This window comes from Gopherus flavomarginatus, chromosome 1 (genome assembly GCF_025201925.1).
Source record: "Gopherus flavomarginatus isolate rGopFla2 chromosome 1, rGopFla2.mat.asm, whole genome shotgun sequence".
NCBI lineage: Eukaryota > Metazoa > Chordata > Testudines > Testudinidae > Gopherus > Gopherus flavomarginatus.
The window spans coordinates 378,720,520-378,734,132 of record NC_066617.1 but is presented as its reverse complement, the minus strand read 5'-3'; the positions used below and the strand labels follow the sequence as shown (position 1 = coordinate 378,734,132).

At 45.3% G+C, this 13,613-nt stretch overlaps 1 protein-coding gene across 1 annotated transcript; it reads right to left on the bottom strand.

Moving 5' to 3' along the window:
• Positions 1-8,149: 8,149 nt before the first annotated feature.
• Positions 8,150-9,097, bottom strand: LOC127053463 (olfactory receptor 52R1-like). The gene has a single exon (XM_050958269.1). It carries the CDS (start codon positions 9,095-9,097, stop codon positions 8,150-8,152), a length of 948 nt encoding a protein of 315 aa, XP_050814226.1.
• Between the last annotated feature and the right edge of the window lie 4,516 nt (positions 9,098-13,613).

The window sequence follows — 13,613 nt, the reverse complement described above, 5'->3', positions numbered from 1 at the left end:
GAGCACTAGATGGAGCTCAGAAGACTCTGATACTGTCATGCTAGGTGACCTTGGGCAAGTCACTGTGCTTCTCTGTGCCTCAGTTTCCCATCTGGAAAAGGGGGCTAATGCTCCAGACCTCCTTTGTAAAGTGCCTTGAGGTCTACTGATTGAACATGTTAGATAAGAGGTAGGGCTCTTTATTATTTTATGCTATAGGGTGCTTTTCTTAACGTGCCTACTGCTGGAGTCAAGTCATTTATTTGAGAATCTCTGCTCTTTATTTCATTGTATTTGTTAGCCAATTTGAAGCCTTCATTGTTGCAAAGAGGGCTTGAGAGTCAGAGCTCAGAAAAGACCCAGGGTTTTCCTGGGAAACCTGATGCCTTCTCTCCTGCTTTGTTCTGAGCTCAGCAGCTCAGCCCATTTGGGTGGTTGCCCCATCCCATCTCCTGATCTAAGTACAGCATTGACACCTCACAGACTAGAGGGAGATTGCAGGAGGGCAGCCTCATTGTGACCTAGACACCACATCAGTGCCTGCCTGATGCCAGAGCAGCAACTTGCCCTCAGGTGTAGCCTGGGTACTTGTTGCTGGTTTGAGAGTGTCTGTGTTGAGAGTGTCTTAGTGCCTGAGCTCGGGGAAATGAGTTCACTCCTCCTCTATCTCAACTCTGCCTCCTGCCTAACAATCCTGAAATTCACTCTGCCTTTTCTGGTCTATTATGCTGTGATAAGGCTCGCCAGATCTGAGGTAAGTGAGACTCCTAGAGAGATGGAAAGGCTGGATTGATGCTAGCTGAATGCAGGAACCAAATATAAGTATTTTTAAATCCACAGGCTTGGATCATCTCCATCCAAGAGTCCTCAAAGAGCTGGCTCAGGAGGTTATTGGCCCACTGGCATTAATGTTTTAACCAATTTAGGATTCCTGAGGGAATTCCAGAAGCCTGAAAGTTTGCTAATGTTTTGTCAATATTTGAAAAGGTACGGGAGGTTGACCCGGCTTCTTAGAGGCCAGTTAGCCTGAAATAATGGACAAACTGATATGGGAATCAATCAATAAAGAATTAAAGGACAGGAATATATTTAAAGCAGGTTAATAATCTTTTATGGAAAATGGGCCATGTCAAACATAGATGTGACAAACTTAGACTTTTGTAAGGTGTTGTTTTTCATAGATTCCAAGGCAAGATGAGCCTATTCTAGTCTGACCCTCCTGTCAAACACAGGCCGAAGAACTTCCACACAATAACGCCAAGTGCATACCTTTTATTAAAATATCCAATCTTGATTTTAAAAACTGCCATAATGGAGAATCAATCCACCATGACCTTGGTAAATAGTTCCAATGGTTAGTTCCTCTCACTGTTAAAAATGGACGCCTTATTTCCAGTCTCTATTTGTCTAGTTTCGACTTCCAGCCATTGGACCATGTTAGACCTTTCTCTGCTAGATTGAAGAGCCCATTTGTAATTATTTCTTTCCCATGTAGGGATTTATAGACTTTCCTCAAACCACCTTTAACCTCTTTAAGCGACATTGACTGAGCTCCTAAAATCTATCGTTGCAAGGCATGTTTTCTAATCCTTTCATCATTCTTATGGCTTTTCAATGAACCCTCTGCAATTTATCAACATCCTTCCTGAATGTTAGACACCAGAACTGGACACAGGATTTCAGCAGCGGTTGCACTAGTGCCAAATAAAGAGATAAAATAACCTCTCTCCTCCAATTTGAGATTCCCCTGTTTATGCATCCAAGCACCACAGGACATTTGGATTAAAAATTAGCACTATGCAATATCAATGGAGCACAGGTTAAACGGATTGAGAACAGGCTAATGGCGAAGTGACAGATCTCAAAAAGTAATTGTCAAAGGGCTCATCGAATGTGGGTGTTTCTAATGGGGCTCTGCAGGGATCAAGACTAGGTCTGATGCTAGTCAATATATTTTCAATGACTTGGAAGTAAATACAAAATTGCTGCTGATCAAAATGTGCTGATGACATGAAGATTGGCAGAATGGTAAATAACAATGAGGACAGGGCAGTCATACAGAGAGTTCTGGAGAGTTTGTTTGGCAAATGGGGCCCATTCAAACAAAATGCATTTTCACACAGCCCAGCACAGAGTTATACATCTGGGAACAAGGAGGACATATTCAGCTTTGGATTTAACCATCTTAAGTTTTGTATCATCTGCAAATCTGGCCACTACTCTGTTTTCTCCCTTTTCTAGATCATTTATGAATATGTTGAACAACTCTGGTCCCACTACAGATACCTGCAGGACCTTGCTATTTATCTTTCTTCATAAACTCACCATTTATTCCTACCTTTTGTTTCCTATCTTTAAACCAGTTACTGGTCCATGTGAAGACCTTCCCTCTTATCCCATGACAACTTACTTTGCTTAAGAACCTTTGATGAGGGATCTTGTTAAAGGCTTTCTGAAAGTTCAGGTGCACTATATCCACTGGATCGCCCTTGTCTACATGCTTCTTCATCCCTCTGACATTACGCCTCAACTTCTTCATAGAAATATTATTCTATGAATATGGCATAACTAAGGTATGTTTTATGCAAGATGGGTGATGTGACATATCATTGGAAAGGTTATGATGAACTGAATGGGATTATTCTATTTGTATGGATGTATCATTTCTGTATCTGAAGTTAGGAGTATGGGCTCTGTATCAATTACAAAAGTGCTTGCACCAGCGGAATGCCCCTAAACAGTAGGCAATCAGTCTGGATGGGCCATTAGGAAAGACAATAGGACTTTGAAGATACTAAACTTCCTCCTTGCTAAGTTTCCTGGGATGCTGCTTTGACACTACAGGGTCATGTGATGATGTCACCTCATAGAATCATAGAATCCATAGAATCTCAGGGTTGGAAGGGACCTCAGGAGGCCATCTAGTCCAAGCCCCTGCTCGGAAGAGGACCAATTCCCAGCTAAATCATCCCAGCCAGAGTTTTGTCAAGCCTGCCCTTAAAAACCTCAAAGAAAGGAGATTCCACCAGCTCCCTAGGTAACCCATTCCAGAGCTTCACCACCCTCCCAGTGAAAATGTTTTTCCTAATATCCAACCTAAACTTCCCCCGCTGCAACTTGAGACCATTGCTCCTTGTTCTGTCATCTGCTACCACTGAGAACAGTCTAGATCCATCCTCTTTGGAACCCCCTTTCAGGTAGTTGAAAGCGGCTATCAAATCCCCCCTCATTCGTCTCCTCTGCAGACTAAACAATCCCAGTTCCCTCAGATGGATATCATTTTGACTGGTGGTATTTTTCCAAAAGGAGGGAGTGGAGGGTCAAACGATTCCTGTCATAGCCAAATCCCATTTAAGGATTCAAAGGGAGTTAATCTAGATTCTTCTCCACCACCTCCCTGCCCCAAAAAGGAAGACTGCTGAAAACACCTGGAGAACTAAAGGAACTAAACTGTGGGGGAGGAGGGCAGGAGCTGAGCCCAGGCGAGAAAGATCTAGCCTGGGAAAGGAATACCTGGCTAGTTAAGCTGCAAGCAGTGCAGTTTCTCTTCAGGAAACTTTGCAGCTCCCAGGCAAGTGGGCTGATCTAATGCCAAACTGTTGTTGTTGTTTTTTGGTGTAAAATAGCTGCCATTTAAGGATGATATTGGGGTTATATCAGCACTGGTTTGGGAGGATTTGTATAACCCATTCATGGTTCCACCACTCAGGAGTAGCATGGCCATCCCAAATGCATGCAAATAAAACCCCGATATCATGCATTCCCTAAATATGTATCTAGGAAACACTGTTGTCCACAGGTCAGATTTCTTCCCCAAGGTCTGAATTCCATGCATGGTATCTGGGTTTAGTTACATACCCTGCAATCCTAAAACCTGCAGAATTTTATCATCTCTGCAGGAGAGAGAACTTTCCAGGCTCTCTCCTTCAATGCTTATCAACTCTGCAGGCTCCTGGTACCAGCAATCCCTGTTTCTCCAACCCCTGGATTGTTCCAGTGACCTCTGTTATGGGTTGTGCTGTGTGCCCTATATTGTCTGCATCATAGGAACGCACAATACCTACCCGTGATGCCTCAGAGTGCAATACTCTCCCTCAAGGAAAAACTTCCCTCTGGCCCCACATGGCAGTCACCTCCGGCTCATTGTTCTCCCAGATTTATTGAGGCGTTCTCTTCTAACCCTGCTGCTTTCTCTGTGTGTGGCAGGCTTCTCCGAGGAAGAGGAGGTACAGAAAGAAAAAAGAAGAAACCGAAAGGTAAGCAGCCCCTGAGCCCACAGCTGCGGTGGCAGACTCAGGCCCCATGCAAAGCAGAGAAATAGGGTCTATTCCCTGACCTGCCTCCCCTCTTCCTGCAAAGGCACAGTCGTGCCCAGAGTCATGCAGAGGCACTGGCTGGGGCTCCGTTCACAGGCTGCCTGTGAAACCTGGGCCTCTAGAGTGCTAGGAAGCAGAGGGTGCCCAAGCAGCTTAATTTCTCCTTTATGTCTCACTTCTGACAGCTTTTGGGTGCTGTGAGGAAGAGTTGGAGGAGGCTTGTGCATCCCTAGAGACATGGTAAGCAATGCCCCCCTCCATAAATCTGCAGTGGGTCAGTGCTCTCCTATAGTGTCATGCAATTCATCCCCACCCAGGGGCAGTAGCCTGAGTAATCCCTCCTCTGCCCTGACTTATATACCAGGCAAGCAACTCTTCTCCTTTAGACTGATGCATTTCATTCCCAACCAGCAGAAGTTGCCATCTCAAATCCACTCCCACGCCTTGTACAGTGGGTCATTCCCTTCCTCGATCATCATACAATTCATTTAACTTGGGGAATTGTGGGATGTGGGGTAGATTGTGTCGACTGGACTGGACTGGACCATCCTCCCCTCCCAAGAGGGGGAGAAAATGTTTTCTGGGAGCAGCCCCGTGCACCCCAAGGAGGTGAGGTGGAGAGGTCAGGAGGAAGGCTGGCTTTTCTGGTACGGTGAGTAGGGTGAAAGGGATCCGGCAGCACTTGGGTAATGACCCCTCCTCCAGTCCCCCAGAATAGGTTCCCAGTAGCATTTGAACCCTGGACCTTCAGCTCTGCAGCACAAAGCACCCCTTAGAGCTAAAGAGGTAGCTGCATTAGTTGGCAGCTATAGTAGGCTGTTATCCTATATGTTGATTAGCTTCTGTGGGTGGGACATGATACACACGCTGTCAGCAGGATACACTCTTGCCTCCTCAGCACTAGACAGGGCTCACCTAACAATCCAGCTAACCCAAACCAGAACATCCAACGCCCGGGTATTGCAGGGGAGGAGGCTGCCTCAGTGGAGAATGGGACAAGGAGCCTTTCGGTGCCACACCTCTGGGTAAGAGAGGGCCTGAGGGCAGGCCCTGCACTCAGCTATCTGCTCTCTCTGTTCCACAGCTGCCCCGTGCCCCTGGAGAAGTTCCCCTTTGCTCACAGCCTCAGGTTCCTTGAGAGGAGGCTACAATACGTGGCCAGACACCTGGATGAAGTTCTGATACCGTAAGGCAACTGACCGGGGGCACCAGCCTGGGGGCTGGGTGGGAGGGGATAGTGAATGTAGAGAGGAGGGAGCAGGGACAACCAGACACTCCAGGATCTAAAATAACAGGGAAAAAGCCACTAAGAGGCTTTCACTTCCAACGTGAGAGACCAGTGAAAGTGAGGTGAGGGATTATCATAAATTAAATGCAGAGATTACAAATTGGGGTTGTGAGTAGGATCAAATCCTTCTGAACAGCAACATCTGCCAGCAGGCGACTATCTAGCACTGCCCGTGCTGTGTTTGAAAGAAAAAGCAATCAAATAACACCCTGTGAGGGAGTGTCCACCCCACATAGGACTGGAAGGGGCTCAGGGGAGTTAATGGGCCTGGGACTCAGATTACTGAGGAAAAGGCTGGTATAGGCGCACTCCATACTATCTCAGCACTAAGCATTGTTACCCAGGACCTGCTTAAGCATATGGTCCATCAGGCTACTGTATCAGGAAAGGCATTGCAGTGGATCAAGCGTGTTCAGAAGTACAGGATTATCTCAATACCATCCTTTTCTCCTTACGTAAGGACCTCGAACAGCAGCGCTGGCCCACTGCCCTTACTAATACGTCTGGTATACCCCCTTTTTGTGGCCATGGAGACATACTTGGAAGTTTTCTGAATGGAAGTGTTGGCGCTCACAGTGTTCCTTCCGGGCTTATGGACCCGTGAAAGGATTTTGGGCCCCCACTTATCGTATTCTCCCAGGCCCTTGGGGTGGTTGCTTGTGGGACTGGGTAATTCATTGAGATGTTTGGGAAATTAAGCCTCCTGGCAGTCCTAACCGCTTCTTAATCAGTGCCCCAGCTATAACCCCTGACCTTTGGATAGGTCTAGGTGATCTCTGGACCTATTGGCCCTTACAGTCCCCACAACTACAATGCTTTAGAAAACTACACCCCGGAGAGGTGGTAACTGTTCATCACCGGGTATGTTGGGAGGGTCTTGGCAGCTTGCAAGATTTAGCCTCCCATACCCTTGTGTCCGCCAATAACAGTTGTGTCCATGTCAATTCACCTGTTATCTATGATGTGGCCTTTAACCTCCACACTAACTCAGGTACTCATAATATTTATTGGCCCGCAAAAAAGGATTATCAGGTTTATTTGGAGTTTCAGGTCCCTTTCGACTGGACATCTGTTATCCCTGACAAATTTCACTCATTGTTATCTCTTCTGCCAGAAATCCGATCTATTTCACAATTGCAAACTCAAATTCATTATTTAGAAACTGTTTATCAGGAAGCTATGAACGCCCTCCAAACTGTTCACTTAGTATCTTCCCTCTGTGTTAAAAGCGACATTCTCTGCCAATTCACAAAAAGTGTTCAGTCACCCCATCACCTCTGGTACGTATGGCTCCTCCTTGGCATTAGCACGTTTACTGTTGTGTGTATCTGCTGCTGGTGTTGCTGTTGTTGCTGGTCACATTGCACATGCCCTTGTGCAACTTCCCGTTCCTATACCCCACCACAGTTGGTACCCCTTAACCCATTAATGGAATCGACTTTAGCCAATGAGAATCGCCTGCATTATGCTAAATGCTTCCTTAAAAGAAGCCACCTATGCCAGCATTCCAAACTTAAAGAACCCTCATCCGGAGATCCAGGACTTAATGGATATCCAGAGTGAGGAGTTTGATGCCATGTAAGACAAAGGCATCAGAAAGGAGGGAGGTGATAGGAAAACCCCCCCGACCCCACCTTACCCAAGGCCCCAGGCTTTTTTCTGAGAATAAAGTAAGAGTAGGTCCTTAGCTAGAAGCAAGAGTTTTAACTCCCGCTAAAATTGTTTTTCTGTACAAAGGGCACGCTGAGGCAAAAAAATGTGGCCAGGGCCCCAAAAAGAGGTACTAGAATTGGATAAAGGGGAACCAGAAAATCTGTTAAGTTATAACAGCTTTTAGTTTATTATGGTTTATTAAGTGGCTTGTGTGGGCATAAAATATAACTCATGATCATTTGACCAAAGGTACACCAATAGGTATTTTTGGACCCAAGTTCCTCAAAAAGGCTTGAGCTACGTGCAATAGCGTAACCACAAGTAGGTGGAAAACCAGGTGTCAATGTCCTGACGATAGCGAAACCTGTAAAATGGGGAAGTAACAAAGGAGCAGGCTTGCAAATTAGCTCATAACCAGTATATTAATAGCAATTGTTTTTAGCAGATGGTTAGAAGATGTTATTGTATTAACCAAATAAGGTATCATCGGATGTATGAGTTCATATGATAATTTGCGGTTTTCGGCTTTATAAACCCAGGTATCACTGCTGTAAGGTAGAGCGACTTACCCCTTGCTAGGGGATTTGTCGTCTCTCCGTGTGTACACATGTATCTCTGATTGATCAATAAAGGAGCCTCAGGCTGTCTGATCAACTCAACACGGTGGTGGTCACTTTCCACGACACAGGAAACAGTTACCAGCAGTTAGAAAGGTGGCAACCCAATGAGTTAATGAGTTCTACACAGACTGATTCTCCAGTTTCTCACACTGACACAGCACAGAAATGTCAGGGAAGGGTCTGATGTCTCTCTGACTGCCCAGTGAGTGATTCAGAGAAGGGGGCCCAGCACCATGTCACCAGCCAGCTCTGCACAGAGCTTGGTCTGAGAGTCAGAGAGCCAGGAGGAAACTTTAGGTCCCTTTATGAGTAAGGAGCAGGAGCAGCCTGTCCCTGATCTGCCTGGTCATCACCCCATAGATGATGGGGTTCAGCATGTGGGGCAGCAAGAGGAACATGTTGGCAATGAGAACATGGAAATGTACAGCCACATTCTGCCCAAACCGATACATGACAGAGGAGGAGAGATGTGGGATGTAAAAGTCTAAGATGACACAGAGGTGGGAGCTGCAGGTCGCCAAAGTCTTGAGCCGGGTGTCCTTTGTGGGGAGGCTGAAGATGGCCCTGAGGATCTGGGTATAGGACACGGTGATAAAAATCACATCCACACCACTCACACAGAATAGCACAAAGAGGCCGTAGTAACTACTGATGCTGGTGTCGGCGCAGGCCAGCTTCAGCACAGCAATATGCACGCAGTACGGCTTGGGGATGATGTTGGTTCTGCAATATGACCACCGCCTCGCCAGCAAGGGAAAGGGCAATATGACCACGGTGCTATGCAGCACCATGGCCAGGCCAATCTTGGCCACCACAGGGTTTGTCAGGATGGTGGAATGTCTCAGGGGGTCGCAGATGGCCACATAGCGATCCAAAGCCATGGCCGCCAAGGTCCCAGACTCTATGGAAGAGATGCAGTGAATGAAGTACATCTGGGTGAGGCAGGCACTGACATTGATCTCCCTAGAACTGAACCAGAAGATGCTCAGCATTTTCGGCACAATGGACGTAGAAACGACTAGGTCAGTGCCAGCCAGCATGAAGAGAAAATAATACATGGGCCCATGGAGGCTCGGCTCCCTCTTCACGATGAAAAGGATGGTGAAGTTCCCCAAGATGGCTATGGCGTACATGGTGCAGAAGGGGATGGAGATCCAGACATGGGCCATCTCCAGGCCAGGAATGCCCAGCAGGATGAAGGAGGAGGGATTGGTGAAGTCGGTTTTGTTGGAATCTGACATGGAGTAGGGAAGAAGGTGTCCAACTCTGAGGGAGAATGGTGTCTCCTGTATGCACCGTATGTTCCCCTGACTTCCTGTATATGCCCAGAGTCTAGAGTGATGGTCACAATACAAATGCCTGGATGGAGAGACAATGTTAACATGAGACACTACATGCACTACTGGACTCTGTTCTCATGGGTGAAGCAGATCGGTTGCTCTTCACACGCTGAAAAATTTTCTTTATTCAGATAAATGAATTATGAACAGCTGGCTCTACTAATGCCAATTCCATATTTGATGGTGCTCCATGAGTCAATAATTCTGCATGTCGTGGTGTGGGAAACCTTACTAGGCACCAGAAGGAAACACGAGTGTGAATACTGGTTATTCATCACTGTTTCTTAATGCAATGAAATCCAGGCTAGAGAGGCCATGCTGAAGAGAGTTCCCCTTCACTCGATTGCTCAAAATCTGAGATTTAAAACAAATAAACAAAAAAACAAACAAATAAACGAAACTTTGCCAAGACTTGTACCAGGGATAAACATCCCAACTAGAACACACCTCGGGAAAAAGACCTGGGAGTCATTGATAGCAGGTCAACAAAACACCTGCTCATTCGCAGTAGTGGCCAAATCAAAGACAATGTTTGAATGCCTAAGAAATGGGTATGTGCTCAGTTTTGATCATCCAGTCTCTAAAATGGGTATAGCATTATAAAAGGGATTTCTGAGCTAGGATCTGTGAGTCAGGAAGGCTGCCATATGCGGAAAAACTGAAAAGTCTGGGACTCTTTCATTTAGAGAAGAGACAAAGAAGGTGCCAGATGATAGAGGAAAGCAATTAGGAAGGCCAAATCACACTTGGAGTTGCAGCTAGCAAGAGATGTTAAGAGTAACAAGAAGGGTTTCTTTGAGTGAGTTAGCAAGAAGAAAAAAGTCAAGGAAAGTGTGAGCCCCTTGAGGCAACCTAGTGATAGAAGGTGTGGAAAAAGTTCATGTACTCAATGCTTTTTTGCCTCCGTCTTCACGAATCAGGTCAGTAACCAGACTGAAGTAGTAGTTCAGGACTATTTAGAAAAGCTGGATAAGCACAAGTCCATGGGGCCGGATGTGCTGCTTCCGAGGGTGCTAAAGGAATTGGGAGAGGTGACTGCAGAGCCATTGGCCATTATCTTTGAAAAGGACCAGGATATCATACAGGAAGGTCTGGATGACTTTGTAAACTGGAGTAATAGTAATAGGATGAAATTTAATAGTGAAAAGTGCAAGGTCATGCACTTAGGGATTAATAATAAGAATTTTAGATATACACTGGGGACACATCAGTTGGAAGCAACAGAGGAGGAGAAGGACCTTGGGGTATTGGTAGATCGCAGGATGACTATGAGCTGCCAATGTGATATGACTGTTAAAAAAGCTAATGTGGTTTTAGGATGCATCAGGCGAGGTATTTCCAGCAAAGATAAGGAGGTGTTAGTACCGTTATATAAGGCGCTGGTGAGACCCCACCTGGAATACTGTATGCAGTTCTGGTCTCCCAAGTTTAAGAAGGATGAATTCAAACTGGAACAGGTTCAGAGACGGGCTACTAGGATGATCCAAGGAATGGAAAACCTGTCATATGAAAGGAGACTCAAAGAGCTTGACTTGTTTAGTCTAGCCAAAAGAAGGCTGAGGGGGGATATGCTTGCTCTTTATAAATATATAAGAGTGATTAATATTAGGGAGGGAGAGGAATTATTTAAGCTTAGTACCAATGTAGATACAAGAACGCATGGGTATAAACTGGAAACTAGGAAGTTTAGACTTGAAATTAGATGAAAGTTTCTAACCATTAGAGGAGTGCCTAATTTTGGCAACTGATCTTTGATTATCGCCAGATAAGTATGCCCAGTGGTTGATGATGGGATGTTGAATGGGATGGGATCTGAGTTACTGCAGAGAATTCTTTTCTGAGTGCTGGCTGGTGAGTCTTGCCCATATGCTCAGGGTTTAGCTGATCACCATATTTGGGGTCGGGAGGGAATTTTCCTCCAGGGCAGATTGGCAGAGGCCCTGGAGGTTTTTCGCCTTCGCCTGCAGCGTGGGGCATAGGTCACTTGCTGGTGGATTCTCTGCAGCTTGAGGTCTTCAAACCACAATCTGAAGACTTCAATAACTCAGGCATAGGTTATGGGTTTGTTACAGAAGTGGATGAATAGGGTTCTGTGGCCCGCTTCGTGCAGGGGGTCAGACTAGATGATCACATTGGTCCCTTCTGACCCTAGAATCTAAGAATCTAAGAATCTATGAATCATGGTGATCAGGGAAGGTCCCAGATGACTGGAAAAAGGCTACTGTATTGCCCATCTTTAAAAAAGGGAAGAAGGAGGATTCGGGGAACTACAACCCAGTCAGCCTCACCTCAGTCTCTGGATAAATTATGGAGCAGATGCTCAAGGAATCAATTCTGAAGCACTTAGAGGAGAGGAAAGTGATCAGGAACAGTCAGCATGGATTCACCAAGGGCAAATCATGCCTGAGTAACCTAATTGCTTTCTATGAGGAGATAACTGGGTGTGTGGATGAGGGGAAAGCAGTGGATGTGTTATTCCTTGACTTTAGCAAACCTTTTGATACGGTCTTCCACAGTGTTCTTGTGGCAAGTTAAAGAAGTATGGGCTAGATGAATAGACCATAAGATGGATAGAAAGCTGGCTAGATCATCTGGCTCAACGAATAGTGATCAATGGCTCCATGTCTAGTTGGCAGCTGGTTTCAAGCGGAGTGTCCCAAGGGTTGGTCCTGGGGCCGGTTTTGTTCAATATCTTCATTAATGATCTGGAGGTTAGCGTGGGCTGCACTCTCAGCAAATTTGCAGATGACACTAAACAGGGAGGAGTGGTAGATATGCTGGAGGGTAGGGATAGGATAAAGAAGGACCTAGACACAGGACCGTAGCAACAAAGAACGTGGCCCCCTCCGAACATATGTCCGGGGCCCCTTACAATGCAGAAACTGGAATGCGGTATTTATTTTATACAATATACAGGGTTCATATTATGTATACATAGGCCTACAGTGTATGTGTATTCTGTATTTACACAAAGCGCTTCTTTCGAGCCTTGTTCTCCGCACATTGCTTAATCAATGCGTCATAGTCCAGAGATCTGGCAATCTTGTTTTCGACTGAGATAACTGCAAGCGCAGAAAGCCTGTCATCTGTCATGGTTGAGCGCAGGATATTCTTGATCAGTTTCATTCTGCTGAAGCTCCTTTCAGCACCAGCAACAGTAACTGGTGTGGTCAGAAGAATTCTGATGCAAATGCAAAGATTCGGATATATCTCCTGAAGGCTGTTCTTGTATATGTACATTAAAAAATTGTTTGCCGTGACAAGTCCTCTCTCTTTCTCGATGACATAAATAAAACGATTCAATTCCATTATGAGTTCATTGGCATCAATGTCTCCCATTTTTCTTTCGAAATTTTTGCTATGATTCTCCAGTTCATTTTCTCTGTGACACTGCTTCAGGCTGTTAGCATTGTACAGAAATCCAAACAATTTATACCACTCCACGAGTTGGTCAAATCGCCACGAAACAGAAGATAAACCTGATCAGTGAGAACAAGAAAGAACTGTGATTTGAATTTTTTTTCGGCAGAAAGATGACTCGAATCATCAGCACATTCATAATCAAACATTCTCTTCTTACTTCGCACCCTGGTTTTTGGAAACACCTGCTCAATACCCATATGCTCTGCTATTTCATGTGCATTTGTGACCACAGAGTTATATCCTGTATTTCGATAGTCTTCCAAAAACTTCATTGTAGCATCGACTTCTGCCTGCAGTACGTCAGTTGACACATCTGGTGACTGAATTAATTTGCTGGTTTTATTGACATGAAATAGTATATCATACCACGTATACACAGTCAGAACAAAAGGCCACGTAGTAACATGGTCTAAAAGCGCACTGGCTTCTGTTGCTGTATTGCCATCTTTCTTTTCAAGCGCACATTCTCGCAAAGATGACAAAGAATTGCACAATTCTTCAAGGTGAAAACGCAATGGCTTCACAGCATCAATTCTCGACTCCCAATGAGTGTCCGATAACCCTTTAACAGATATTGGCATACGTTCTTGAAGTATATCCCAACGTGAAGGTGAAGAAGAAAAGATAACATATATTCTGCTAATCAGACCGAAAAAGTCAACGGCATATTTTGATGCCTTTTCCGCGTGTGAGATCACAAGATTCCAAGTGTGAGCTCCATATGGTACATACAAGGCAAGGTCATTTGTTTCTAGCATGCGGGCTTGAACTCCTTTATTCTTTCCTCTCCTATTTGCGCCGTTATCATAAGCTTGGCCTCTCATGTCAGCAATGTCTATTCCTAAGTTGCTTGCCTTTTCAAGAAACGCTTCCAATAAGCCCTTGCCAGTTGTATCATGAACATTAAGAACGTTTGACAACATTTCTCCAGAAATCTCTTTCTTTCAGAAAAGCCTGCAATTTGAGTTGGTCAATAGATGTACGGTTTCCTATG